This window comes from Athalia rosae, chromosome 3 (genome assembly GCF_917208135.1).
Source record: "Athalia rosae chromosome 3, iyAthRosa1.1, whole genome shotgun sequence".
Taxonomy (NCBI): Eukaryota; Metazoa; Arthropoda; class Insecta; order Hymenoptera; family Athaliidae; genus Athalia; species Athalia rosae.
In genome coordinates this window covers 4,128,072-4,153,602 of record NC_064028.1, presented here as the reverse complement: position 1 = coordinate 4,153,602, position 25,531 = coordinate 4,128,072, and the positions used below count along the sequence as shown (strand labels likewise).

The 25,531-nt window shown below is 37.1% G+C and overlaps 5 protein-coding genes across 11 annotated transcripts; 3 read left to right on the top strand and 2 right to left on the bottom strand.

The window, feature by feature from the left end:
• The first annotated feature begins 96 nt into the window (after nucleotides 1-96).
• On the top strand, nucleotides 97-6,647 carry LOC105686573 (ATP-dependent translocase ABCB1). 3 transcript variants are annotated; one of them, XM_048652728.1, is made up of 19 exons: nucleotides 97-581; nucleotides 686-746; nucleotides 870-1,234; nucleotides 1,318-1,489; nucleotides 1,935-2,255; nucleotides 2,360-2,584; nucleotides 2,698-2,823; nucleotides 2,902-3,105; nucleotides 3,176-3,346; nucleotides 3,437-3,598; nucleotides 3,693-3,794; nucleotides 3,904-4,068; nucleotides 4,134-4,238; nucleotides 4,301-4,666; nucleotides 4,746-4,987; nucleotides 5,075-5,234; nucleotides 5,322-5,516; nucleotides 5,588-5,941; nucleotides 6,017-6,647. In XM_048652728.1, the coding sequence occupies exons 1-19, from the start codon at nucleotides 451-453 to the stop codon at nucleotides 6,206-6,208; spliced, it is 3,819 nt and encodes a 1,272-aa protein (XP_048508685.1). In that variant the 5' UTR covers nucleotides 97-450; the 3' UTR covers nucleotides 6,209-6,647. The 3 variants fall into 3 exon arrangements, with proteins under 3 accessions (XP_048508685.1, XP_048508686.1, XP_048508687.1); XM_048652729.1 differs by lacking the exons at nucleotides 97-581; nucleotides 686-746; nucleotides 870-1,234; nucleotides 1,318-1,489 and adding exons at nucleotides 1,565-1,653; nucleotides 1,721-1,778; XM_048652730.1 differs by lacking the exons at nucleotides 97-581; nucleotides 686-746; nucleotides 870-1,234; nucleotides 1,318-1,489 and adding an exon at nucleotides 1,591-1,653.
• Nucleotides 6,648-6,780: 133 nt separating this feature from the next.
• LOC105686575 lies at nucleotides 6,781-8,471 on the bottom strand. The gene is made up of 5 exons (XM_012401524.3): nucleotides 7,946-8,471; nucleotides 7,701-7,846; nucleotides 7,455-7,611; nucleotides 7,248-7,367; nucleotides 6,781-7,160 (listed from the first exon to the last, which is right to left on the bottom strand). The coding sequence occupies exons 1-5, from the start codon at nucleotides 8,109-8,111 to the stop codon at nucleotides 6,964-6,966; spliced, it is 786 nt and encodes a 261-aa protein (XP_012256947.2). The 5' UTR covers nucleotides 8,112-8,471; the 3' UTR covers nucleotides 6,781-6,963.
• An 85-nt stretch (nucleotides 8,472-8,556) lies between these two features.
• On the top strand, nucleotides 8,557-11,266 carry LOC105686223 (bifunctional coenzyme A synthase). Its single transcript, XM_012400861.3, has 5 exons — nucleotides 8,557-9,476; nucleotides 9,556-9,899; nucleotides 10,006-10,260; nucleotides 10,351-10,533; nucleotides 10,600-11,266. The coding sequence occupies exons 1-5, from the start codon at nucleotides 8,891-8,893 to the stop codon at nucleotides 10,801-10,803; spliced, it is 1,572 nt and encodes a 523-aa protein (XP_012256284.2). The 5' UTR covers nucleotides 8,557-8,890; the 3' UTR covers nucleotides 10,804-11,266.
• A 1,174-nt stretch (nucleotides 11,267-12,440) lies between these two features.
• On the top strand, nucleotides 12,441-19,924 carry LOC105686614 (tyrosine-protein phosphatase non-receptor type 4). Of its 5 annotated transcripts, none has more exons than XM_012401601.3 (14): nucleotides 12,441-12,583; nucleotides 12,673-12,762; nucleotides 13,305-13,516; nucleotides 13,612-13,743; nucleotides 13,839-13,881; nucleotides 14,046-14,213; nucleotides 14,324-14,444; nucleotides 14,679-14,766; nucleotides 15,233-15,385; nucleotides 15,478-15,710; nucleotides 16,146-16,316; nucleotides 16,594-17,659; nucleotides 17,733-18,017; nucleotides 18,113-19,924. In XM_012401601.3, exons 2-14 carry the CDS (start codon nucleotides 12,747-12,749, stop codon nucleotides 18,194-18,196), a joined length of 2,772 nt encoding a protein of 923 aa, XP_012257024.2. In that variant the 5' UTR covers nucleotides 12,441-12,583; nucleotides 12,673-12,746; the 3' UTR covers nucleotides 18,197-19,924. The 5 variants fall into 5 exon arrangements, with proteins under 5 accessions (XP_012257024.2, XP_012257025.2, XP_012257026.2 ...); XM_012401602.3 differs by having other exon boundaries at nucleotides 13,839-13,887; nucleotides 14,679-14,760; XM_012401603.3 differs by having other exon boundaries at nucleotides 13,839-13,887; nucleotides 16,618-17,659.
• Nucleotides 19,219-21,641, bottom strand: LOC105686615 (tRNA N(3)-methylcytidine methyltransferase METTL2). The gene is made up of 6 exons (XM_012401605.3): nucleotides 21,443-21,641; nucleotides 21,090-21,242; nucleotides 20,676-20,987; nucleotides 20,463-20,576; nucleotides 20,177-20,349; nucleotides 19,219-20,105 (listed from the first exon to the last, which is right to left on the bottom strand). Exons 1-6 carry the CDS (start codon nucleotides 21,550-21,552, stop codon nucleotides 19,966-19,968), a joined length of 1,002 nt encoding a protein of 333 aa, XP_012257028.2. The 5' UTR covers nucleotides 21,553-21,641; the 3' UTR covers nucleotides 19,219-19,965.
• Nucleotides 21,642-25,531: the final 3,890 nt, after the last annotated feature.

The window sequence follows — 25,531 nt, the reverse complement described above, 5'->3', positions numbered from 1 at the left end:
AATCAAATTACCTAATCGAACTTTTTCTAAAAGTATTTAGTTTGGAATAACTAGTGTGGAAAGTGTGTTTGACTACAAATCAATAATATTAGGCCGAAGAATGAAGGAAAATAGAACCCTCTCATCACAATGCTCCTGATTTGTAAATATTTCGTCTGCTATTTTCAATTTTGCTTTTCAATTTACTCGAACTAGTTTACTCGAATCAACTAGAGAATCTGAGTAGTTCAAGTGATCACATGTCCAACTTGAAGTGGTTTCTAAAATACTTTCAATGAATACATTCGCTTAATACAGGGGCGAATATTTCTTGATGAATCAAGGTCTTTTCTATCTTGATAAAGCTCGATAAGAGCTGATAAGGTAAGTGTCGATCGGTTTTACAACAATATATTGAACATGGAGTAGTTCCAGCTAGCTACCCAGTCTGCGAATTCCATGTAAGTGATAATGAAGAACAGCAAAAAATTGCATCTAGCTATGCCAACTTTAGATAAATCGGAAGTAATAGTTAATAACGAGCCAATTAAAATAACGTCTTTCCGAAATGATGAAGATATTGCTGGTCAAGATCAAAATCAGTGAGTTTTATTGAATAATTTTATCATTTTCCAAAACTTATTGCTTGTCAAATAGTATATTGTTGTTCCAAACATCATATAAAGAAATCCAACTTGTCCCACAGCACATCTGCAGCAGAAGAAATTAAACCGCCAGTCTATCCACCGATAGCCTTCTACAAATTGGTAAGTTATACAATATCAGAATTATATCATTGATCATGCATCCTTTACCTGAGAATCCATCTACAATGTACTTATCCATATATGTAAATCAAATTTTAATCCATGGTGAATTGCCTTTTCCAGTATCGATATTCCACTGTTGGCGAAAAAATTATTCTGTTCATTGGATTTCTTTCTGCTGTGGTCACTGGCTTCTGCCAGCCAGCCAACACGTGGATCTATGGTGAATTGGTTGGTTCCATGGTCGGATCAGCAATGTCTCCAGATTTTACAGAGCTTATGGATGCAGTTCTTAGATTTGCAATTGGGAACTCCATTATTGGAGTCATCATGTTGTTCTTCAGTTACCTAAGCATCATGCTGTACAATTTGGTAGGGCATCGTCAAATCTATCGAATCCGAAACATGTATTTACAATCGGCATTGCACCAAGATGTTTCATGGTATGACGTGACTCAGAGTGGAGACATAGCCAGTCGTTTAGCAGAGTAAGCATATACATGTATGTGATTTAAAATCCACAAATTTCACTACAAAAAATCTAATCAATCAATTACTAAAATTATGATAGGGACATAACTAAACTGGAGGATGGAATATCTGAGAAGGCTGTCATGTTCATGCATAATATGAGTGCTTTCGTGGGTTGCCTTATTCTAGCATTAGTCAAAGGATGGGAGCTTGCTCTGGTCTGCCTCATCTCATTCCCTGTCACAATGATACTCATTGGAGCAGTAGGAGCGGTAAATTCTTTTTGGAATCTTAGATAAGGCTAATTGAACATCTTCAGTGCACTTTGTCAAGTTAATACTAATCTGAAATAATCATTTGTGATGTACTTGGAAGACATGCACAATGGATGTGCCAATGGCTTATCAATAGACATCAAGATAAAAGTTACGACCAGGTAATCTTGATACTGATTAGGTCCTATGTACGCAAACAATGAAAGTGCAATGACTTTTTTTTGTTAGTAATCCACAGGATCTCGCCAAACCAAAAGCGCATATCATTGTTGACGACATCCGTGATGTATAATATTCGAAGCCTGAGTTTGATAACATGCTATCATTTAGATTATATCAGAATATGAGACAATTTTTGTTTTGCATGTGTCTGCCCTTATATAAACTGATATAGGTATTTTTACCCGAATGAAATGTGTTGTTAAACTATGCTATTTTTCAGATTACCACTCGCTTGGCTCGCAATGAGATCGATGCGTATGCAAAAGCAGGCTCGATTGCTGAAGAGGTACTGTCCGCAATGCGAACTGTAGTTGCGTTTGGAGGACAAGAGTTGGAACTTGAGAGATTTACTCGAAATTTAAACTTTGCATACCAGAATAATGTAAAGAAGAGTTTCTTTGCGGGACTCGCATTTGGATTATTGTGGTTTTGTATATATGGCAGCTACGCTTTATCGTTTTGGTATGGTGTTGGATTAGTAATAGAAGAAAGGGACTATGATCCTAGCGTACAAACGTACAATGCTGCTACTATGGTTACGGTAAGTTAGTCATTCAAATTTGCATCTCTAGCTCAAATAATTTTTTGAGTGTAAAACCGATTACTTCCCACATAAGGTTCAAATAAGTTCAAACCCTTGTGTAGGTCTTTTTCAGCGTGATGATGGGGTCTATGAATTTCGGTACAGCCTCTCCATTCATTGAAGCCTTCGGAATTGCAAAGGCAGCCGGATCTAAGGTTTACGCCGTTATTGAAAGAGCCTCTGCTATTAACAGCTTGTCAAATGATGGTGCTAAACCCCTCCAATTAGATGGAGCTATAGCATTCAAAAATGTCAAGTTTAACTACCCTTCAAGACCAAATGTTGAGGTATTTGTACATAGATTTGCAGTTCTGTAAATGTTTTATGAAATACGTCTATTTTTTACCACAAAAATATTCTTCAAAAGCATACTATCATGTATCAATTTTGTTGTCATCAGATATTGAAAGGTTTGCACCTGAATATTCAACCAGGTGAGACCGTGGCATTAGTTGGGGGATCAGGATGTGGTAAATCTACATGTATTCAACTGCTACAGAGATTTTACGATCCGATGGATGGGCAGGTGAATTTAGAATTTATTGCACTTTCGATATTTTCATGTACATTCTCCAAAACGCATAGACCGACCGTTTACTTACAGATTCTTCTAGATGGGCATGATTTGAGAGACTTGAATGTTGCTTGGCTTAGGAATAATATTGGAATTGTCGGTCAAGAACCTGTATTATTTGGTACAACTATTTCTCAGAATATACGTTATGGAAAAATGGATGCTACCAATGAAGATATTATTGATGCAGCCAAAAAAGCAAACGCTCACGATTTCATCATCAAGCTACAGAAAGTGATTATTATTGCACCAAGCAGTGTATTATGTATGGGTATTATTTTTTAAGTTTCTGAATTCCTTCCAGGGATACGATACAATGGTTGGTGAAAGGGGAGCTCAGTTGTCAGGTGGACAAAAGCAAAGAATTGCCATAGCAAGAGCGTTGGTCCGAAATCCCAAAATTTTACTCTTGGATGAGGCAACGTCTGCTCTAGATACACGAAGTGAAGCGAGAGTGCAAGCAGCTCTTGATCGAGTAGACTAATATGATTTAAATAATAGACTGATTCATTGGAGAAAAAGTTCTCTCCAAAGATGACTAACTTATTATTTATTCATTGTACAGGCGAGTAAAGGAAGAACTACAATCATTGTAGCCCATAGATTATCAACTATAAGAGGTGCAGATAAAATCATTGTACTATCTGATGGTGTAGTTGTTGAACAAGGAACACACGCAGAATTGATGAAACTCAAAAAGCATTATCATGCGCTTGTGACTACTCAGGTATATTTTTGATTCTCTTATTTGTTATTCGGAAGCAACGAACTTTGTTTGATAATACTTTTCGATAATTTCTCTCATCATTGGAAAATATTAGATATCTGAGCTTGAGGAGCACGGGCCTATGACGCCAACCAGTCCTGAAAAATTAGACAATGATGATGACGACGATGAGCCGATTGTTGTAAAAAATTCCAAGGTATGTCATAAAAACTGTATAGAGATCGTTGTCAGAGTTACCTCCTATTTTTGATTTTATTATCAGATGAGTATGTTTCATATTAATTGTCTGAATCAATGCTTTTCAGCATGTTGAGGAAGACGAAGCTACAGCACCAGAAACAGTTTCTATGATGAGTATCTTGAAATACAATAAGCCTGAGCAGAACCTTATTATTATAGCTTGTTTAACATCTATCATTGTCGGCTGTTCTACACCATTATTTTCGATTCTATTCGGTGACATTATTGGAGTAAGTATCCATATTTTAAAGGTTTCAAAATATTGGACTTCAGTCACCTAATTCAATTTCTTTAGCTTCTAGCACTACCTGATCCTGTGGAAGTTAGAGAATCAACGAATATTTATAGTCTGTATTTCACACTTGTTGGCCTTATAGTTGGTACTGCTACATTTATTCAGGTAAATTGCCTAGTACTGTCATGTTATTGAAAAATATCTCATGTAATTAATAATTTCCAAAGATATTTATTTTTGGGATCACTGGAGAACGCCTAACAAAACGTATGCGACAACTATCATTTGGTACTATGATGCGGCAAGAAATGGCCTGGTTTGATATACCAAGTAATGGGACTGGTTCTCTATGTGCCAAACTATCAGGAGAAGCTGCTGCTGTACAAGGAGCGACTGGGCAGCGAATTGGAACCCTTATACAATCCGGTGCTACGTTGATACTGGGTCTAGGACTCGCTATGTATTACGAGTGGAGACTCGGGTTAGTTGGTGCCGCATTTATGCCATTCATTTTGATCACCACTTATATGCAAGGCTTACTGTTGAGTTCAGAGACTTTGAATTATCACAAAACTTTAGAAGAATCTACAAAGGTATTTTGAACAGGATTTGAATATCGATTCGATTCCAGTATTAGCTAGAAAATTTTTGAATACATTTTTAATTTTTCAGATCGCAGTTGAAGCAGTGACCAACATTCGCACGGTTCTCGGGCTTGGAAGAGAAGAAACGTTTCAACTGGCATATGCAGATGCAATGAGACCATCTTTTATACTTGCCAAAAGAAATACACACTACCGTGCAATAGTTTTTGCTTTAGCTAGAGCTATTCTTTACTTTGCATATGCAGTTACCATGTGGTATGGTGGATATTTGATAGAAAACGAAGGACTATATTTTTCTGCGGTATTCAAGTAAGTATCACTTTAGTTCTACTGATCGAAGTTCTATTGATTTCAGAACATAAAATTTATTATCGAGTATTTTTTCAATTTTCAAAGGGTTGCACAAGCTCTCATCATGGGAACAGTGATGGTGGCCAATGCATCAGCTTTTGCGCCAAACTATCAAAAGGGTCTTATCGCAGCTTCAAAAATTTTTGCTCTGTTCAACAGAGTTCCAAAAATATTAAATCCGACAAATCCACAAGACAAAGATTGGGTAATAAATTCAAAATAATGCTTCAAGCAATATCTTTCTAGGCATAAGCTAATGTCTTGCCGCCAATGGTCATTTTTATCATTTCAGAATAATAATGGTACCATTGATTACAAATCTGTTACATTCGAGTATCCTACTAGGCCTGGAATCACGGTATTACAGTCATTGGATCTGCATGTTCCTACAGGGAAAACAATTGCATTAATTGGTGCCAGTGGATGCGGGAAAAGCACCCTTATACAACTTCTAGAACGATTCTATGATCCACAATCGGGTAGTGTAGTAAGTAGTCTTGTTATTGACAAGTATTTTCCAATATTTTCAGATAACTGATGTAATAAATTTTTATTCAGCATTTAGGCGACAAGGACACTTCGTCTGTAAGTCTTGCTTCGTTGAGATCGAATTTGGGAATTGTATCACAAGAACCGATATTGTTTGCACGGACGATTGCAGAGAATATTGCCTATGGTGATAACACACGTGATGTACCAATGTCCGAGATCATTAAGGCAGCTAAAGAGGCAAACATACACACGTTTATCTCAGCACTTCCTCAGGGATATAGTACTAAACTTGGAGACAAGGGTACGCAAATTTCTGGGGGTCAGAAGCAAAGAATAGCTATTGCTAGAGCTTTGATTGCCAATCCAAAAGTTCTTTTACTTGATGAAGCAACATCAGCCTTAGATATGGAAAGTGAAAAGGTCAGATCGCATCGTCACATTCATTTTCAACATGGTCTTTTATTCAGTTCGTTTATGGTGTTCATTTTTCTACAGGTCGTACAAGCTGCATTAGATGAGGCAAAGGAAGGTAGAACATGCTTAACTATAGCGCATAGGCTTTCAACGATTCAAGATGCTGATAAAATCTGCGTTCTGGACAAAGGCGTTATAGCTGAGAGCGGTACCCACGCTGAGCTTGTTGCTCTAAGAGGGCTGTACTGGAAATTGCGAACTTTACAAGCATGAGCAGTGCGCTCTTTTAGTTCTTCCCCTGCAACCTCCCCCAGTGATATTGTTACTAGTGCAGTAATGGATGTTAAGTAGACACAGAAAAATACTGTATTTTTCAAACACATAGATGTATGTAATTCCTGTGCCATGGATGTAGCATTCTGTCAACGGTTGTTATTCTCGGAAATACCCGCCTACAGTTTTCATCATCAAAATCAATCTCATTTCAACGTCTTTTGTGGTCAAAAAAATTATCCAATAATGATCTTGGAATACGCTTTCCTGCAATAATTTATAATTCATTTCAAATATCCATAGTTGTAGAAAAATTAGATTGGTTTTTTTTCAGGATGTTATTTCATAATTAATCGGCGTCTCAAGTGTATATGACATGAATTGCTAACGTCAAGTCTCCATAAGACCAATATTTAGATAGTAAATATTCAAAAATCTGTTTGATTGTTATTCAATTAGATGTTATTCAAATATGGTTATTTTGTTTAACATCCGTCTACCTCCTTCATTCATTGAGCCCAAACCACTGATGAATTGCTATTGGATCTCAATCAAAGCTTGGAAATCAGATGTCTTGATAAGCTATTATACAATCATTTATTAACTAATATTATAGGTATATACATAAATTCTTTGTCCGTACAGAACTTTATACAAAATTTTACTATACCTAATGGATGAAAAATCTAATGGATAGATTAATGACAGTACACATGTTATTTCTATTTTAAAGGAGAATTAAATGTTTTTTGAGTTTAGCGATTAAGTGAAGGCTTATACTGAGAGTAGCCTTTAAGGTATCGGAAAGCTGGAGGCACTGAAATGGATCTCTGGTCCGAAGGGTGAGTATTAGTGTGCACCAGTATCCACTCGGTGAGACGTTTATGACAAACTTTGGTAGCTCTTTTCAGAATAATTTCAAAACATCGACTTTTAGGATCCAAAGTACATCCTGAAGAATAAGAAAATTCTAAATGAGTTATATTCAGTTTGTCAGTAAAAGTTGGCATACCGCTCTATGTCTATGTTGTAGACAAACCTGACTGGAACAATACATCCAGACACGATAGATCGTTGTTGCTTGGATGCTTAATGTGATAATAGACAGCCAAGCAAAGTGCATTTTCACCAGCCTGTGTCGTTAACCATGGATTAGCTCCTGTTATAAAAGAATGTGAAGTAATATTAGCCATCACTTAATTTATTGATGTTTGTGGTGAACACATTCATCAAAACTGATCATTACCTTTTGCTAGCATGTACTCCACTAAGCATGTATGGCTGTGATAACAGACACGTTGAAAGGGTGTGAGTCCACCTGGTTCAAGTGCGACATTGATCAAATATGGACAGTCTCTTACTAATCTTATGCACTTGGAAGCATAGCAACTATCGTAACATTTCTGTGAATTAGACATGGTTTATATTATTGCTTTGATGGGCTAGTGATTAAAATTGCTCCGAAACTTTTTGTGATAAATATGCCTCTTACACTTGTTACATAGTGCAGCTGCAATAACAGTTGTTTGTAATTTAGGACTTTAGACTCTCCTTCATTACAGTGAATAACATCAATGTCATGATTGACTGGTTCGGGCAGAAATTCCTCAGGAAATGAAAAGACCTCGTCACGTTTTTCTGAATGAAAGCCATTAAAAGTCATATGATATATTGCACAACAAAACCACAATCAATTAATGATGAATTAAAAAATAATGGCAAAGTTGTAATACGTACTTTTGAAAAGAACTATCAAACTTGATAGAGTAACGATGATAATAAACACAGTCGAAAGTGCCACATAAGTAATATTGCTGTGTATCAGTAGCTCCTTCAGCGTATTCAACAGGAGGTCAGAGGATGTTACATAGTAACTTTGAATTTTTTCAGACAACTCAATCATCTTCACGACGTGTTTCACATTTTCAAAATAATTCCATTACGCAATTGACAGCTCTAGCAGAAGCTTTATTTAAATTAAAAAAAAAAGAACAAACGAAACAACGAAAAGAGAAACAACACATAAGCGTCGTTTGATCCCTGTGGCTAGTTCTATTCAGAATGAATGTACATCTGTTCTCAATGGTGCTACAGTGCCAAATGCCAATAAAATACTGTCGATAAAACAGTGAGTGCATAATCCCTCCAAATGCACTTTGAACCGGTTTTCCATTGTTGGAACAAACCGGTACACTACTTACTACCAACTACTACCGTTGAATTCAGTGAGTAGTTACTGGTAGCTACCACTACCACACTGGAACGCATGATCTTTTTTTCATCTACTTCCAGCTATTCAAAGATTCAAGCCAACGAATGGTTGATTCAAGGCTTAGATAAAACTCTGCCGAACTCAACTGATAGTGGCTGAACTACAATCCGAACTTTACGCATAAGACATGTGGATGGTCTGTAGCCATTAACAGAAGATCAAGCAGACATGTGGACGAAGAATTCAGGGTTCGGAGTCCGACTCATGTGCGGCCCACTCATGTCTAGTTTATTGTGTGCATTCCACCTTTTTTTTTTATAAACCAACACCAATAGGTCAGTGGATCTGACTCATTTGTATTCTACTCTGGAACTCGCGAAGTCATCGCCGTAGCTGTGAAAATAGGATCCACTACTCCAGCATCCAATACAAGGCATAACTGATAGTGTGAGGTTAGATTATTTTGTTGGATGAAAATGGTAAACACCGGGTTACTGATTCTGACAAATCCAACGAAAGTTGCTAAGATCTTGCCAGCTATAAAAGCTCATGTTCTGAAAACTCTATACATCCAATATTTTCCTGAACGAAATGTTTTGCTCTCTGGTAACTATAAGCCTCGATGGCAAGGTCCGAGATATGCGCGGACCATATCTCGCATCTATTCCATGGCTTCTTCATATTCTCCCAGCCTCGATGTACGGGTGCTTCTCTCAGGAATTAAAAATTCAAATACACCGATTATAAATACTAAAAAGCCTGTGGAAATTGTCATATTCGATCAAACATACAGCAAAAATGATGCTACATCATTCATACAAGATTATTTAGCCAACACATGCATGGGCTGCAGTTTTATCACCTGTGATGATAATGGCGCAGATAATGGCAACGAAGATCATACTGAACCGGCTCGGGATCATGTTTATAAAAATGTTGTACTTGGTGGGACTTTTGATCGACTCCATAACGGGCATAAAATATTACTTAGCAATGCTGTTCTTCGATGCAGCCACAAGCTCACGGTAGGAGTAACAGACACCAACATGTTGCTTTGTAAGCAATTTACATTTCATTCGACATTCAAAATTAATTAGATTTTATAAAAGTGATCTCAAATATTCAATTGTTCCAGCCAAGAAACTTTGGGAATTGATAGAGCCTACTGAGAAAAGGATGAAAGTACTCAGAGAATTCCTTGAAGATGTTGATCCATCTTTAGTTTATGATATTGTTTCGATCAACGATCTCTATGGACCAACAAAGGATGATCCTACGTTTGAAATGATCGTAGTCAGTGAGGAAACTATCAGAGGAAGTGATAAAATAAATGAATTGCGCATCCAAAAGGGTTTGAGCAAGCTTGATGTCGATGTTATTGACTTAGAGGCTGATCCGTATTATCAGGAACACGAAGAAACAAAAATTAGCTCTAGCAATTACAGGATGCGTTTATTAGGAACCAGATTAAAAGATCCGGTGAGTCTCGTTCTTCAGCTATTGGAAAATCTCTACTTTTAATAGAACAAACACTTCGATGTTTGTACGTGCCTGATAATCTAGAGCAGGTCTCCACGTCTTTCAGAATTTGGATGGCAAGCCACTGAAACCGTATATCATCGGATTAACTGGAGGTATAGCCAGTGGGAAATCATCAGTAGGCAAGAAGTTACAAAGCCTAGGAGCTGGGCTGGTTAATTGCGATCAAATTGCTCATGATCTTTACCGTCCTGGTGAGCGCTGTTACAATCTCATTGTAGAAAATTTTGGGAGTACTATATTGAGTGCTGACGGTTTCATAGACAGAAAAGCTCTCGGCGATATCGTTTTCAATGACAAAGTGAGTGGACGGTTCTAATTCTATTCCCATTCCAGCGGTATTAAAAAAATTGGATAAATGCATTTAACAACTATTGAACTTTTCTCTGAGGCTCAACTGGATAAGCTCAATGGATTGGTTTGGCCTGCGATTTTAGATCAAGCAAGAAGTCAGATCAAAGAAATGTACAAGGCCGGATTTGAAATAATAGTGATGGAAGCAGCAGTCCTCATTCGTGCTGGTTGGAAAACAGATTGCCATGAGATATGGACTTGTATTATACCCCCGGAAGAGGCAAATAGTTTTCTTACTTTTAATTACTTCCTTCAGAACGTCTTTTTCATTCAATTACGATTACAGGCTGTCAAGAGGGTAATGGAAAGAAATGGATTAACAGAAAATGAGGCCAAGCTACGCATAGGAGCCCAACCAACCAATACCGAACAAATAGACAATGCAAATGTTGTAGTTTCTACAATGTGGTCTCACGAGGTTACCTTAAAACAAGTTCAGAAAGCCTGGGACTACCTGAAATCATTTCTAGCAGAGCAGTCAAGCAGCTAGCAGAGGGTCAACGACCAACATTTGAATGAGTAATTGAATAGGTGGTGGAATTTTGCCTAACAAAGTCCTAAGTACCTTGAATACCAGGGCTCGTTATGACGATAATGTAATGAATCATAGGACTATGCGCTTGTGGCTACCGTGTTTTATTATTATCCAAGCATCTGTGTAAATACAATTTTTCCTAATATTTCCTCTAAATTTCTCCTGATTCATTGTCAGATCTGGGATTGAATAGTGATGATAATCAAGAGTAATATTGATGAAAATTAAGCTCAGAGAATATTGATAAAATTCAGAACGAGTTCAAAACGGTGTTCAATAATTTTAATTATTAATAGTTTCAGTTCATTATCCAGGAACAATGTCAAAATGTAATTCGGGAGAATAATAATCCCTGTATAGTAATTCAAGTCAAATCATAACAGAGGGGTACATTAAATAAATGGAACTTATAGCAAAATTTTATTGCATGATAATTTGGCATTCGGAAACTGAGAACGTTGACAACGCTGAGAAATCTGAAACTTGGCGGTTTCAACCATGGTTCAAACATTTTCGTTTTTAAAATACCGCGAGATCTAACGATTTCATCGGCATGCGCACACTCGATATTTATGAATATAACGCACTCTGTTGACTTATGACTACATTCATACCAGTCGGTGTGGTGCTGGGGTGCTGGTCGGTGTTGGTGCTAGCCGTCGTGTTCACGTCCATGATGTTCATATTTGAGTTTAAAAAATTGAGTTTGAACAGAACTGGAATAATAATTGTGTAAATATATATCTGCAATAATAGTACTTGTGTTCAACTCTTTCTCAAACTTCATATCGGTCTACTATAATGAGAAACCCGTCTAGAGTGTCGTAAAAATATTTCGAATGTTTTCACTGACAGTCGTCAATTAGCATAGTGGCAAGTGGTGGTGTGGCGTTAGCGGCTATGATCCGTTCGTTCACGTTTTGTTATGTATGTACAGCTATATTTAGCCCTACATAATAAGCGATGCATTTGCTAGTGAAAGTGTGTAAGGTAATAGACATGCCATTGTTGAATTAATGAATGAGTGAATGGATAAGGTTACAAATGAAGCTCAAACGTGCGTTAAAATCGTGGCGAAGTGTTGAAATACCGAAGAGAACTTTGAAATAAAACTTAGCGTTATGCTGCAACCGCTGCCGCTGCTACCGTTGACCAACAGCAAGTAGTTGTCTACCGTTCGCGCGGGTTCGCGGTACTTGCGTTATTTCCTTATGTGATTGAAACACAACGTTGTTCTTGCCCGTCAGCGTTGTTTCGGATGCTGGGTGACTCACCGTCGTTTGGGTCGACGGAGAGTTTAATTAGGATCGCCGAAAAGAAGAGTCCAAAATTTCTTAGGACAATTACTCGGCGTCGAGCATTGTCGTAAACACGGAAGCATCCAAGTGTTAACAGGTTGCACCACTAAAGTTTGGTGGAAAAAAGAGAAGCACAGGGGTGAAAGGCAGAAGGAAAGCTTATAAAAACCGCCTACTTATGTCAGTGTGAAGCGAAAATCGGTGAATCTTATATCAATGACGGCACTGGACCAGCGTTGAATTATTAATAACTCACGTTTCCTGTCTGACAGACTTGCTGTTCACCGACTGTTATAAAAGAGGGGATAATTATTTTTCGACATTCTTATACAATATTCGTTGGGTCATGAGAGAATTAAAGAGCCCCTTGAACAGATATAATTAAATGTCTAAGAAAAAGAGAAACACTGCTCATTAGTAGCAAAATTATCATGAAAGTGAGTTCAGTATTTTTTCACCATTCTTAGTTACATACGTATGAACTATTTTGAGAATGCTCTGCTCTAAATCCTCCTGGTTTATATAGCGGATAGACGATGGGGTCTCGTTACGTAATACCAACTGGATCACTGACCTAAAAACTTTGTAAATTTAGTCCCAATGACATCTGCAGAATGTAATTACACATTTCTTTGCTATATCAAAAATCGAGATCTGTTTGAAGCCACTATACCTATGCTACTAAAACAATTCAAACCATATGCATTGTCATCTCGATGCTAATAACCAGTTATCGATGTACGTGGTGTGTTATTAACGCCTTATGCATTTTGGAGATATTTTTACATTACTCCAGAATTATTCATGGGATAATAATCATCTTTTTGACTGTCACTCAACATTTGATCTCTATTCGAAATTAATTTTACAGCTCTACCCATCCAATAATATATTAAGCAAACAATTTAAGCCTTAAAATCACCCATCAAATTCTGAACTCATTGCATGACCACAAAATTGCCTGGCATCCTTCTTTGACAAGTGGGTAATATCACAGAATCTTTAACAAATGCCAAAGCAGAATGAGGATACTAATGGCTGTTCATAGAAGTTACGAGTACCTTATGTTGGCTTTAATTTACATCACATTTTGAATAATTTGAATTATTTATTTAAAAATAATTTTGAAAAACCTCTTACGTCGTTTTGAAAATTTAGGTGGATGGCGCGGCAGAGAGGTGGTACCGCGAAGGTGGTTGAGTCGTTTTCGCTTTAGCGAAATGATTGAAAGTGTTTCTCGGAGAGCGTTGAGTGGCTCCAGTGGGAGCTACCACGTTCGCGGTGCAGAACTGGCACGTGATCGTAGGCTCAAATCTCTCTCAGCAACTGTTGTCTTCCTTGACGATACTCAGCACACCTTCCAATTGGATGTACGTATCAGAGTTTCAGAACTATACTTATCATAGACATAAAATTATTTTTGCAAACAATGAACATCTATTTTCATTTGCTTCTTCCTCTCTAGAAAAGAGCCAAAGGACAGGTACTTCTGGATCTGGTTTATCAGCACCTGGAGTTGATTGAAAAAGATTATTTTGGATTACAATACACAGACAATGGTGCCACTCCTTCCGTATGTCCCAATCCAGATATAATGGTCAGTACCTAAAATAATGAGTTGGTTGAAGCTCATTGTTACGCCTAAAAATTTTTTGTTACTATCAAATTGCCTGATTCCAAATTTTGTTCCAGCGATGGTTGGATCCAGCAAAGCCAGTGAAAAAGCAAATAAGAAGTAAGGGTAAAGATCATGATTTTTCAGAACTTAAATTATCCTTCACACAGAGAACCTTTTTGTTTTTGTTGAATAGTTCAGCTAGTAAATATTCAACAATGTAAAAGTGAATACTTCTAGCGTGAAATGATCATCCATCTACATGAAAAATTTTCTAATTTCAGGTGGACAATTTTTTTTTCGAGTCAAATTTTACGTGTCTGATCCAAGCAAACTACAAGAGGAGTATACTAGATATCAATTTTACCTACAAATTCGAAGGGATATTTTGCATGGTCGACTTCAGCTACCTCCGAGTACAGCTTGTCTTATTGCAAGCTATACTGTTCAATGTAAGGAGAAATACTTGGAACATGTTTTCAAAATTTCAAAATCTATCGTTAATTTTAAGCAATATCGGTTACGTACACATATATCATGACAGAATATTTCTGACTTATAGCCGAGTTGGGAGATTACCATCCCGAGGAACACGGACCTGGATATCTTTCTAGGCTACAACTAATACCAGGTCAAACAGAGGAGATGGAGAAAAAAATTGCTGAATTACACAAACTTCACAAGTACGTATTCGTTATTGTAATAGATTTAGGCATAACAGAGAAATTAAATAAAGCAGCTTTCAAATAATACTTGAAACATTGTAACTCTTGACTTCAATGCACAATATTCAAGTCAAGGTTGTTAATAGTAATACATATCAGAGCTGCGGTGCAGAAAAAATGAATGTTAATTCTCGCCATTTCCGTTTTAAACGATGATATTAATACATCAATCTAATTATTTTATTTACATAGAGGACAGCTACCCGCTGATGCAGAATTCAATTTCCTGGATCATGCTAAACGACTGGATATGTATGGAGTCGAGTTACATAAGGCAAGGGTATGCACGATCGCCGTTGTATATGTTTGAGTTTCTACAGTTTTTACGTAATTTTTTATTGTGACGAGCCCAACTCGATCATGCATGCCTGATTAATCGGTGGAAAATACTATGTCTACTTGATACCGTGAAGGGGATTATGAAAATTGGCCGCATGAAGTTCTAAATATAAGCAACCATAAGAGCTTAAATTTCTATAGTATATCTAAAAAGTTTATCAGTTGAGTCGCTAGAGTCTTTGTGAAATTGTAGTACTCTACGGTTCTAGAGTAGTATATCTTGGTGATCTTTTAGTTTTGGAAACTGATGGTGTTAGATATATGTCTCAAAGCATGGTAAATAACATTATAATTACAAATACTCATTAGTAAAATTACTCAGGTTAATTTCCTTGAAATTCAAGAGATTTAATTTTCTTGCGACTACTCAAAAACAATTCCACATGTTTGTCTTTTTTTACTTATAGGATTCGACGAATAAAGAAATTCAATTGGGCGTTACTTCCATAGGCCTAGTAGTCTTCCAAAATAATATAAGGATAAATGTATTTTCGTGGTCGAAAATTGTCAAAATTTCATTCAAACGGAAACAATTTTTCATCCAGCTCAGAAGAGAACAGGTAAATTTTAGCGAATAGTTATTTAACTTCTAATAAATCAATCTCGTTAGTGAAAGAGCCTCTAACTCTTAGAATGTACATTATATTCGCAGTGTGAAAACTACGATACTCTACTTGGATTCAATATGCAAACATATCGTAGCTCCAAGAATCTGTGGAAGGCATGTGTCGAACATCACACTTTCTTCAGACTTCATAGCCCTAAAATGCGTTCCAGACGGTTTCCTCTCACGTTAAGTAGTAGATTCACATATTCTGGTCGCACTGAATTCCAGACTGTAGAAGATGGCAAACATCGTGCACGAGTAGAAAGAACATTCATTCGGTAAGCACCCAAGATTTTAATTACCAAACATGTATCATTAGTATCTCAACTCCTTGCGACTGATCTGATGTTAAGATGCCATGCGTAAATTGATTATCTCATCTGATAAGAGTCATTTGTCCACCATCAACCACAACAGTCTTATCAATTGCGAAATGTTATATTGCTCCTGTTAGCTCTGAAACTTGACGCTATTTTCTTTCATTCATTACCGAGGTGGGCGCTGTAATGAAACGCATTAAAAGATGTGTCGTACAAAAATTTCGCCAGCTTTTGACTATTTATGCTAATTATGTTTCCAGGTAAATTCTATCATTTATTTTATTTGCCAAACTGTCCACCGCTTTTATATGATTATATCAACTTATATTTACAATGTGCAGTATGTGTAACAAAACGATTAACTCGTATTATTTTTTTTGCTCAATTATTTAGATCTCCCAGCAAAAGGTTGGTCCATGGCGTTACATCGGCACCTGTTGGTGATGACAAAGGAAAGTTAACTCTACCACCTGGTAGACCCGTCCGACCTTATGACAACAAAGTTCAGTCGCTGGGTGCTCGAGAACCTCGTCAGGCATGGGGTGAAGGAAACGCTAGCGACGAGTCAGTATATTATGTTATTTCATAAACAATATGGAAAGCTAGTCTTGTGCTTTTTAGCTGTATCCACATGCAAGTTCAAAGTGCTGCTTGAATTAGAAGCTAAGAATAAGAGTTCGAGGTTTCCATAGTACTGGGTATTGTCGATTTTATAATTCAGCCAAGCATGTGTCTGTCTCACCAGTTTTGTCTCTATTATGTCAATGTGTTTTTTCTCTCTATCTGTTACGTATATGTTGCATGGTCGGTGTCTTGGATTCGTTCATTCAACACTACACAGTGAGGGTGGTTTTTTGTCCCTCAGAGAGGAGATAACCGGAACACATATACAAAGCGGCGCCTTTTCTCCGGTACTTGGCTCCAGAGTACTAAGTTATGCGGATGATGATACAGCTATTGATAGAAATATTTACGATCTTCCGGACTACAGCGAACCCACAAGTTCTCCCGCACCTCAGATATTAGAGGACGGCCTTGTGAATATAAGACTTACACCGGACGAACAAGGTCGATTTGGTTTCAATGTAAAAGGTGGGCTCGACCTTGATATGCCGATACTGGTATCTCGTGTGGCACCAAACACCCCAGCTGATCGCTGCTACCCTAAGCTGAATGAGGGAGATCAGGTGGTTTGTATCAATGGGATCGACGTGAATGGAATGCTCCACGAACACGTCGTCAACTTGATACGACAATCACGTGATTCTGGAACTGGTGAGCTCACTTTGACCGTGCGTCCCAATGCTCTGTACAACGCATTGGCTGGAACCGATGAAGCTTCGGAAGAGGAACCACCCTATAGATATGTTCCGGACGCACCTCATGCGGCTGTTGGATCAGATGCTCTCGCTCAATCGATGCTTTTGCTAGCCGACGGGCTGGCAAGTGGAGCTCTAATCGCACAGTACGAACAACTATACAGGAAGAATCCAGAACTTGTGTCACTTGAATCAAAAAAGCCAGAAAATCAAAACAAAAATCGATATCGGGATATTTCTCCATACGACGTAACCCGAGTTATTTTAATGGGATGTATCAATGGCGATTACATAAACGCGAATTACGTAAATATGGAGATTCCAGGGTCAGGAATCATCAATCGATACATCGCTACACAGGGACCATTGTCGTCGACAGTTGCTGACTTCTGGCAAATGGTTTTGGAGGCAGGCAGCACGTTGGTAGTGATGCTGACTACACTCGTGGAACGTGGTCGGGCAAAGTGTCATCAATACTGGCCTGCTCTCAATGAGACTCTCACTTTGAGGAATTTGACACTTACTTCAACGGCAGAGAACGTAGAAGATACTTTCGTCTTTCGAGAATTTATTCTCCGTGATATTAACGTAATTCGAATTCATTCGTTTCGGTCTTCCGTCACAGTTCGATCACCTGTGACCAATTTTTTTTAAATTTCAGACCGGTGAGGAGAGAGACATAACGCATATGCAATATTGCGCTTGGCCGGATCATGGGGTACCAAGCGATTGGAGGCAGTTTACTACCTTTACGGAACGGGTGAGAGCGGCTCGCACTGGAATGGTAGAACCAGCAGTTGTTCACTGTTCGGCAGGAATTGGTCGAACGGGTGTTTTGGTTTTGATGGAAACTGCTCTCTGTCTCATGGAAGCTAACCAACCTGTTTATCCCCTCGACATTGTACGTTCTATGAGGGATCAAAGAGCAATGATGATACAGAATGCTGTGAGTCGAATCTTTTGATCGCCATAATTCTAATGTTCTTATATTTATCGAGGAACAAGCATCACATCACCTCATTATCAATATTTGTTTTACAGAGTCAATACAGGTTTGTATGCGAGGCTGTTCACAAGGCATACACGGAAGGAATTGCCAAACCTCTACCGGAATTTAGCAGATGAGAAAAAAATGTCTGACTAATTAATTCAAACACAATGCCATAGTCGCCTTACTGTCCGTAATTAGGTATTTGGATAGTAGAGGTCGAAACCCATATAGTTTTATACCCGACAATAATATTTTTAATCCTCTAGGAAAATGAGCAACATCTAAAGCACCCTTTGGAATTCATTCAGGGATATAATATTTAGGTATACAAGCAGCTTTTAGAGCTTTGCTTCAGGTAGAGTATAAATTAAACATTGATATTATATTCCATAGTACTGACACAACGCATGATGATCCTTAGTTAGATTTTACCTTGTCGAGCTGAAATGATATGTTCGATGATGTATTCACGTCTCGTTCTTTGAAACTTTTCTCTACTTACCGAATTGAGATAATATCAATTTCCGCTCTACTCGTTGAATGAAAAAAGAAACAAAATTATTTACCAAAACGTAGCTTTGCGTGATAATATTCAGAAACTCCTTTGGTTGCATGTAGCGTAATTAATTCATCGTGGATCATTAATCGTAAGTACGATTATAAGCCTTTATACTGATGCGTGTTCCGAGTATCTTATCTGGCTGAACCTGAATTTGAAATATCGAGATCCTGTGTTTTAATACATCTTCAAAATCCTTGTACTTATCATTGTCACTACTTATCACTTACAATTAGACCGTTATTCATTAACACCGAACCTTGCATAACTCGCGCATGCGATCAAATTTCAGTTGTATTAATCAAGTAAGATTACTAGCATGCGAAAGCACTCGGACCAAAATTTAAAAAAATGTATACACGAGTATCAGGGTTGCAAAAAATTGTTCATTGGAAACAATTATCATTATTTATTATTAATAATGTTGGAAACAGGAATAAATTTTAAAGGCTCAAGAACAGTGCCTTGCATTGAGCTAATAATCACAGCAGGTAATGTGGGTTCACTATTTAGGCAAAATCCAATCAACTTTTTAGTTAAGGTTTCAGCTATAATTTTATTTTATTTTATGGTATGTTATTATTATTATTATTTATCTTTATTCCCTCTCCCCCCCCCCCCCCCCAAATATCTTGCAGCTCTGATTAGTTCTGTTCAATCTTTCAATTGTATATTTTTGTATTATTATTGATTTAAAAAGCATACCTGATTTATGCAATAACCTTAACATGTACATAAAAATAAGATAGAGGAAATATTATTTTTCATTTTAATTAGCAATTTTATTAAAAAAAAAAACATTACCACGCACGTCTGGTATTTAACATACTGTCATATCGTCCATCCCGTGGTGATAAACATACCTATATTCTATTTAGGTAGAGAAGGGCAAAAAAATCATTGGTAACTACATATGTTTTTGAATGTGAAAAATTATTTCGGTAACAATTGAGTATTCCCAAAACAATATGACGTGTATGATTAATTATACAAACCAGTATTGATAAGTACAATTATATATTTCTATGAAGAAAATTGAAGAAAAAAATAATAATAATCATAATGAAAAAAAATTGAAAAGTTTAGTACAAAAATCGTAAAACACATTTATATGAAACATCGTCAGTTAACAAGTATTACCAGAAGTAATAATTAACTGTGCTTAACTTATATCGAGAATTATGTCCAGTAATGTATTAGGGTAAATTTTAATTGGTAAGAAATTAGTAGCTGTCTAGTCTCGTGATTGATTTGTACTTGTCAATTATTTAAATAAAATAATTTTACAAAATTGTGAAACTACCATGTTGGATATTTATTTGATTTACATTTGATTGAGTTTTGTCAAAAAGGCTTTCGATATTTAACCTGCAGCCACACTCTGTACATTTTCAATAATTTACCTCGATTCACTTGTAATCGTCTATCTAAAATATTCTGTTCCTCTATGAAACCTTGACTAACAAACATGTGCCTCACTTCATCTGGAACATAAAATAGTGATAAACATTGGTAATTATTTGATGCTAAGTGAGTCAAAGGCTGATAAACTTACCTTGAGTGAAAAAATAAACCCTCGTGCCATCTCCTCGTGCATAAAAATTCTCAGATAAACATCGTCCTTTCTTGAATCTCAACTGAGCTAAGTCGTATCTTCCATAATCTCGTAATAGAACAACGCCTCCAGGTTTCAGATATTTGTATATTTGTTTCAAGACATGTTCCATCCTATGGGCATGATTGATATCATTAAATGTACATCATACTGTTCAGTGAAGTATCTGAGAATTCAAATTTCAGTTTCTAAATTTGCTTCACGTATGTAGGCAAACGATGCATACTTGTCTGGATGAATAGCAGAAAGGACGTATATCAGTATAACGATGTCCAGACTTTGAGGATCAAAAGGTGGAGACCAATCTTCCTGAGTTGCATCCAAGACGAATGCCTTACACCTTTGGAAGATCGAACAATTTATTAAAATAATGTCACTATCAAAGCGAGATGTGCCTGACAAAAAAGAAAAAAGAAATTATAAAAAGAATATCGTTCACCTGGATGTATCATAAGCAGGATTTTCTTTGAGTATATCGATTGCAGTAGAAGAAAAATCACAGCAATAAACAAATAACGAAGGATCAGTGTTGTATAATAATATTGGAAATATGGTGTTTCCCACACCACAACCGACTTCAAATATTCTGGTACCCACGGTAGATGGTTCTGAAGGTCTACTACTGTTCTCATCATTGCCAGAGTTTTTGGGGGTTGGGAACACACGAATAGCTTGAAGAACATCTTCTTGTACCTGACGAAGAGCTAACTCCGGAAATTCAGTAAATAGCCAATGTCTGTCTTTGAAAAACCTATGAAAAAACAAGCAATTACATTATCTTCATGAGTAAGCTGGTAAAAGTAAGCTCAGCTCTAGGTCTGTTCTTTTTTCTGTTTCTGTGAAAGCAAGCTACCGGTTTTGATGTATTCCATAAAATTTATCCCAGTATATATCAGCTTCATTTTCGTATTTAGCAATCTGTTCGGGACTTGCAAGAACTGTTGAATTTTCTGCCACTTTTTCTCGTGCCTCTCTCTCTTGGTCTTCGTCCCATGACACATTATCCCTGAAACGATAGAAAGTATATTTAGTTTCTCCAAGTATGAAATGACTCGGCTGATGTCACGAAATAAAATACTTGTATCTACTTTATTTACTTGAATATTTTTGGGTGTACTCAAGGCGGTACAACTTTTGAAGGTTAGGACGAGTTATTAATACAATATAATTACAAATTAATACGATGCAGAGTAATTAAAAATCTACCATGCGTTATGCTGAAAAACATTGGTATCTTCGCTGAGCGTACGGTTGCCGAATTGCGGCCTCTTTTCAAACGATATATCAGTCGTTAAACTCTTAGTGTTTTCTGCCATTATTGAAAAAAGCGACTTCGCAATTTTAAAATAGTTGATTAGATGGTTGTATGATGGCAGGAATATCGTGAATCACGGTTGAATTGCGGAAGTGGAGTGTGTAGGTGTCTGCAGTGTACTGCACTGACCTATGTATATCAGTGGTGTACTGACAGTCAAGAAGAATTCTAGAGCAGCGTTAACTGAAGATAGGTTTCCTCAATCGAGGAGAGCAGAACTCAGGTGAATGATGATTTTAGCTTGGAGATTTGAATTCCAAGACTCAAGATTGATAGGGAACCCCTACAAAACTTCATAAAAAACTAGTTGATTGTTGGCCCGAATTGTAAAAAAACTCAAAGGTTTATCGTTTTTTTTTTGGGCAAAGAGTGAAGTAGTTAGAAAATTGATTGCAGGAGCTCCAGCAGGCAATTTGACTTTAGAAACGCGAATCAGCTGGGAATGAATCATTTCGAGGTATTTCAATTCTATCGGCCAAGGCGCAAAATTGACGATCACTTAAGCATTGAATGATGCTCCATTCAAGTTTGTACATGATTTTTAACATCCTTTTCTTCTGTTACAGAAGGAATGTGGCAGCCTCAAAGCAACACCGCCCTGAATCTAGAACACCAGACTTGTTGCATCTGTACAATTGTTCATTATGTTTGTGGACCTAATGAGAATACATACATTTAACTAGGGGCCATAGATCCTATAATCCCTGGAATAATTAAAACATGAATCTGTTTAGGAACTTCTGTTAGTTTTACTGTTACACATTTATACATTTATTGTAGAAATACATTACTTCACGAAAATAAACTCATAACATTTGGAAGAATGAAACGAAATTCATTTATTATCGCTTGATTACCTCAGAATTCACTCCTGCATCCATCAATTATTCCCATCTTTTAAGATCATATGCTCAAGCGACGAGCCCTGAAAATACGAGGCACATTTTCACCAGAACTTCATTTAGGTAAAAGGAACTCAAAACAAGCAAGAAAGTGTTCAAAGACCTGGGCTGCATCATCATGTGCATGCATTCGATCCTGTGTATAGAATCTCATTCGAAATGTTTTTTTTTTTTTTTTGGTATCAGGAGAACAGGATACCCGAGGAGGTATCCCAACTTCAGAAACAAAAATTTTCGCCGAAAATAAAAATTTGTATCAGGAGAACAGAAATCCTGAGGAGGTATTCCTAGACCTGGTGCCTCATCATGTGCTTGCCTTCAATCATGTGTATTCAATCTCTTTCTGAATTTTTTTTTTTTTTTTTTTTGGTATCAGGAGAACAGGATACCCGAGGAGGTATTCCAAATTCGGAAATGAAAATTTTCGCCGAAAATAAAAATTTGTATCAGGAGAACAGAAATCCTGAGGAGGTATTCCGAGACCGGGTGCCTCATCATGTGCTTGCCTTCAATCATGTGTATTCAATCTCTTTCGAAATTTTTTTTTTTTTTTGGTATCAGGAGAACAGGATACCCGAGGAGGTATTCCAAATTCGGAAATGAAAATTTTCGCCGAAAATAAAAATTTGTATCAGGAGAACAGAAATCCTGAGGAGGTATTCCTAGACCTGGTGCCTCATCATGTGCTTGCCTTCAATCATGTGTATTCAATCTCTTTCGGAATTTTTTTTTTTTTTTTGTATCAGGAGAACAGGATACCCGAGGAGGTATTCCAAATTCGGAAATGAAAATTTTCGCCGAAAATAAAAATTTGTATCAGGAGAACAGAAATCCTGAGGGGGTATTCCGAGACCGGGTGCCTCATCATGTGCTTGCCTTCAATCATGTGTATTCAATCTCTTTCCGAATTTTTTTTTTTTTTTTTTGGTATCAGGAGAACAGGATACCCGAGGAGGTATTCCAAATTCGGAAATGAAAATTTTCGCCGAAAATAAAAATTTGTATCAGGAGAACAGAAATCCTGAGGAGGTATTCCGAGACCGGGTGCCTCATCATGTGCTTGCCTTCAATCATGTGTATTCAATCTCTTTCTGAATTTTTTTTTTTTTTTTTGGTATCAGGAGAACAGGATACCCGAGGAGGTATTCCAAATTCGGAAATGAAAATTTTCGCCGAAAATAAAAATTTGTATCAGGAGAACAGAAATCCTGAGGAGGTATTCCGAGACCGGGTGCCTCATCATGTGCTTGCCTTCAATCATGTGTATTCAATCTCTTTCGAAATTTTTTTTTTTTTTTGGTATCAGGAGAACAGGATACCCGAGGAGGTATTCCAGATTCGGAAATAAAAATTTTCGCCGAAAATAAAAATTTGTATCAGGAGAACAGAAATCCTGAGGAGGTATTCCTAGACCTGGTGCCTCATCATGTGCTTGCCTTCAATCATGTGTATTCAATCTCTTTCCGAATTTTTTTTTTTTTTTTTTTGGTATCAGGAGAACAGGATACCCGAGGAGGTATTCCAGATTCGGAAATAAAAATTTTCGCCGAAAATAAAAATTTGTATCAGGAGAACAGAAATCCTGAGGAGGTATTCCTAGACCTGGTGCCTCATCATGTGCTTGTCTTCAATCATGTGTATTCAATCTCTTTCCGAATTTTTTTTTTTTTTTTTGGTATCAGGAGAACAGGATACCCGAGGAGGTATTCCAAATTCGGAAATGAAAATTTTCGCCGAAAATAAAAATTTGTATCAGGAGAACAGAAATCCTGAGGAGGTATTCCGAGACCGGGTGCCTCATCATGTGCTTGCCTTCAATCATGTGTATTCAATCTCTTTCTGAATTTTTTTTTTTTTTTTGGTATCAGGAGAACAGGATACCCGAGGAGGTATTCCAGATTCGGAAATAAAAATTTTCGCCGAAAATAAAAATTTGTATCAGGAGAACAGAAATCCTGAGGAGGTATTCCTAGACCTGGTGCCTCATCATGTGCTTGCCTTCAATCATGTGTATTCAATCTCTTTCCGAATTTTTTTTTTTTTTTTTTTGGTATCAGGAGAACAGGATACCCGAGGAGGTATTCCAAATTCGGAAATGAAAATTTTCGCCGAAAATAAAAATTTGTATCAGGAGAACAGAAATCCTGAGGAGGTATTCCGAGACCGGGTGCCTCATCATGTGCTTGCCTTCAATCATGTGTATTCAATCTCTTTCGAAATTTTTTTTTTTTTTTGGTATCAGGAGAACAGGATACCCGAGGAGGTATTCCAGATTCGGAAATAAAAATTTTCGCCGAAAATAAAAATTTGTATCAGGAGAACAGAAATCCTGAGGAGGTATTCCTAGACCTGGTGCCTCATCATGTGCTTGCCTTCAATCATGTGTATTCAATCTCTTTCCGAATTTTTTTTTTTTTTTTTTGGTATCAGGAGAACAGGATACCCGAGGAGGTATTCCAAATTCGGAAATGAAAATTTTCGCCGAAAATAAAAATTTGTATCAGGAGAACAGAAATCCTGAGGAGGTATTCCTAGACCTGGTGCCTCATCATGTGCTTGCCTTCAATCATGTGTATTCAATCTCTTTCCGAATTTTTTTTTTTTTTTTTTGGTATCAGGAGAACAGGATACCCGAGGAGGTATTCCAAATTCGGAAATGAAAATTTTCGCCGAAAATAAAAATTTGTATCAGGAGAACAGAAATCCTGAGGAGGTATTCCGAGACCGGGTGCCTCATCATGTGCTTGCCTTCAATCATGTGTATTCAATCTCTTTCGAAATTTTTTTTTTTTTTTGGTATCAGGAGAACAGGATACCCGAGGAGGTATTCCAGATTCGGAAATAAAAATTTTCGCCGAAAATAAAAATTTGTATCAGGAGAACAGAAATCCTGAGGAGGTATTCCTAGACCTGGTGCCTCATCATGTGCTTGCCTTCAATCATGTGTATTCAATCTCTTTCCGAATTTTTTTTTTTTTTTTTTTGGTATCAGGAGAACAGGATACCCGAGGAGGTATTCCAAATTCGGAAATGAAAATTTTCGCCGAAAATAAAAATTTGTATCAGGAGAACAGAAAT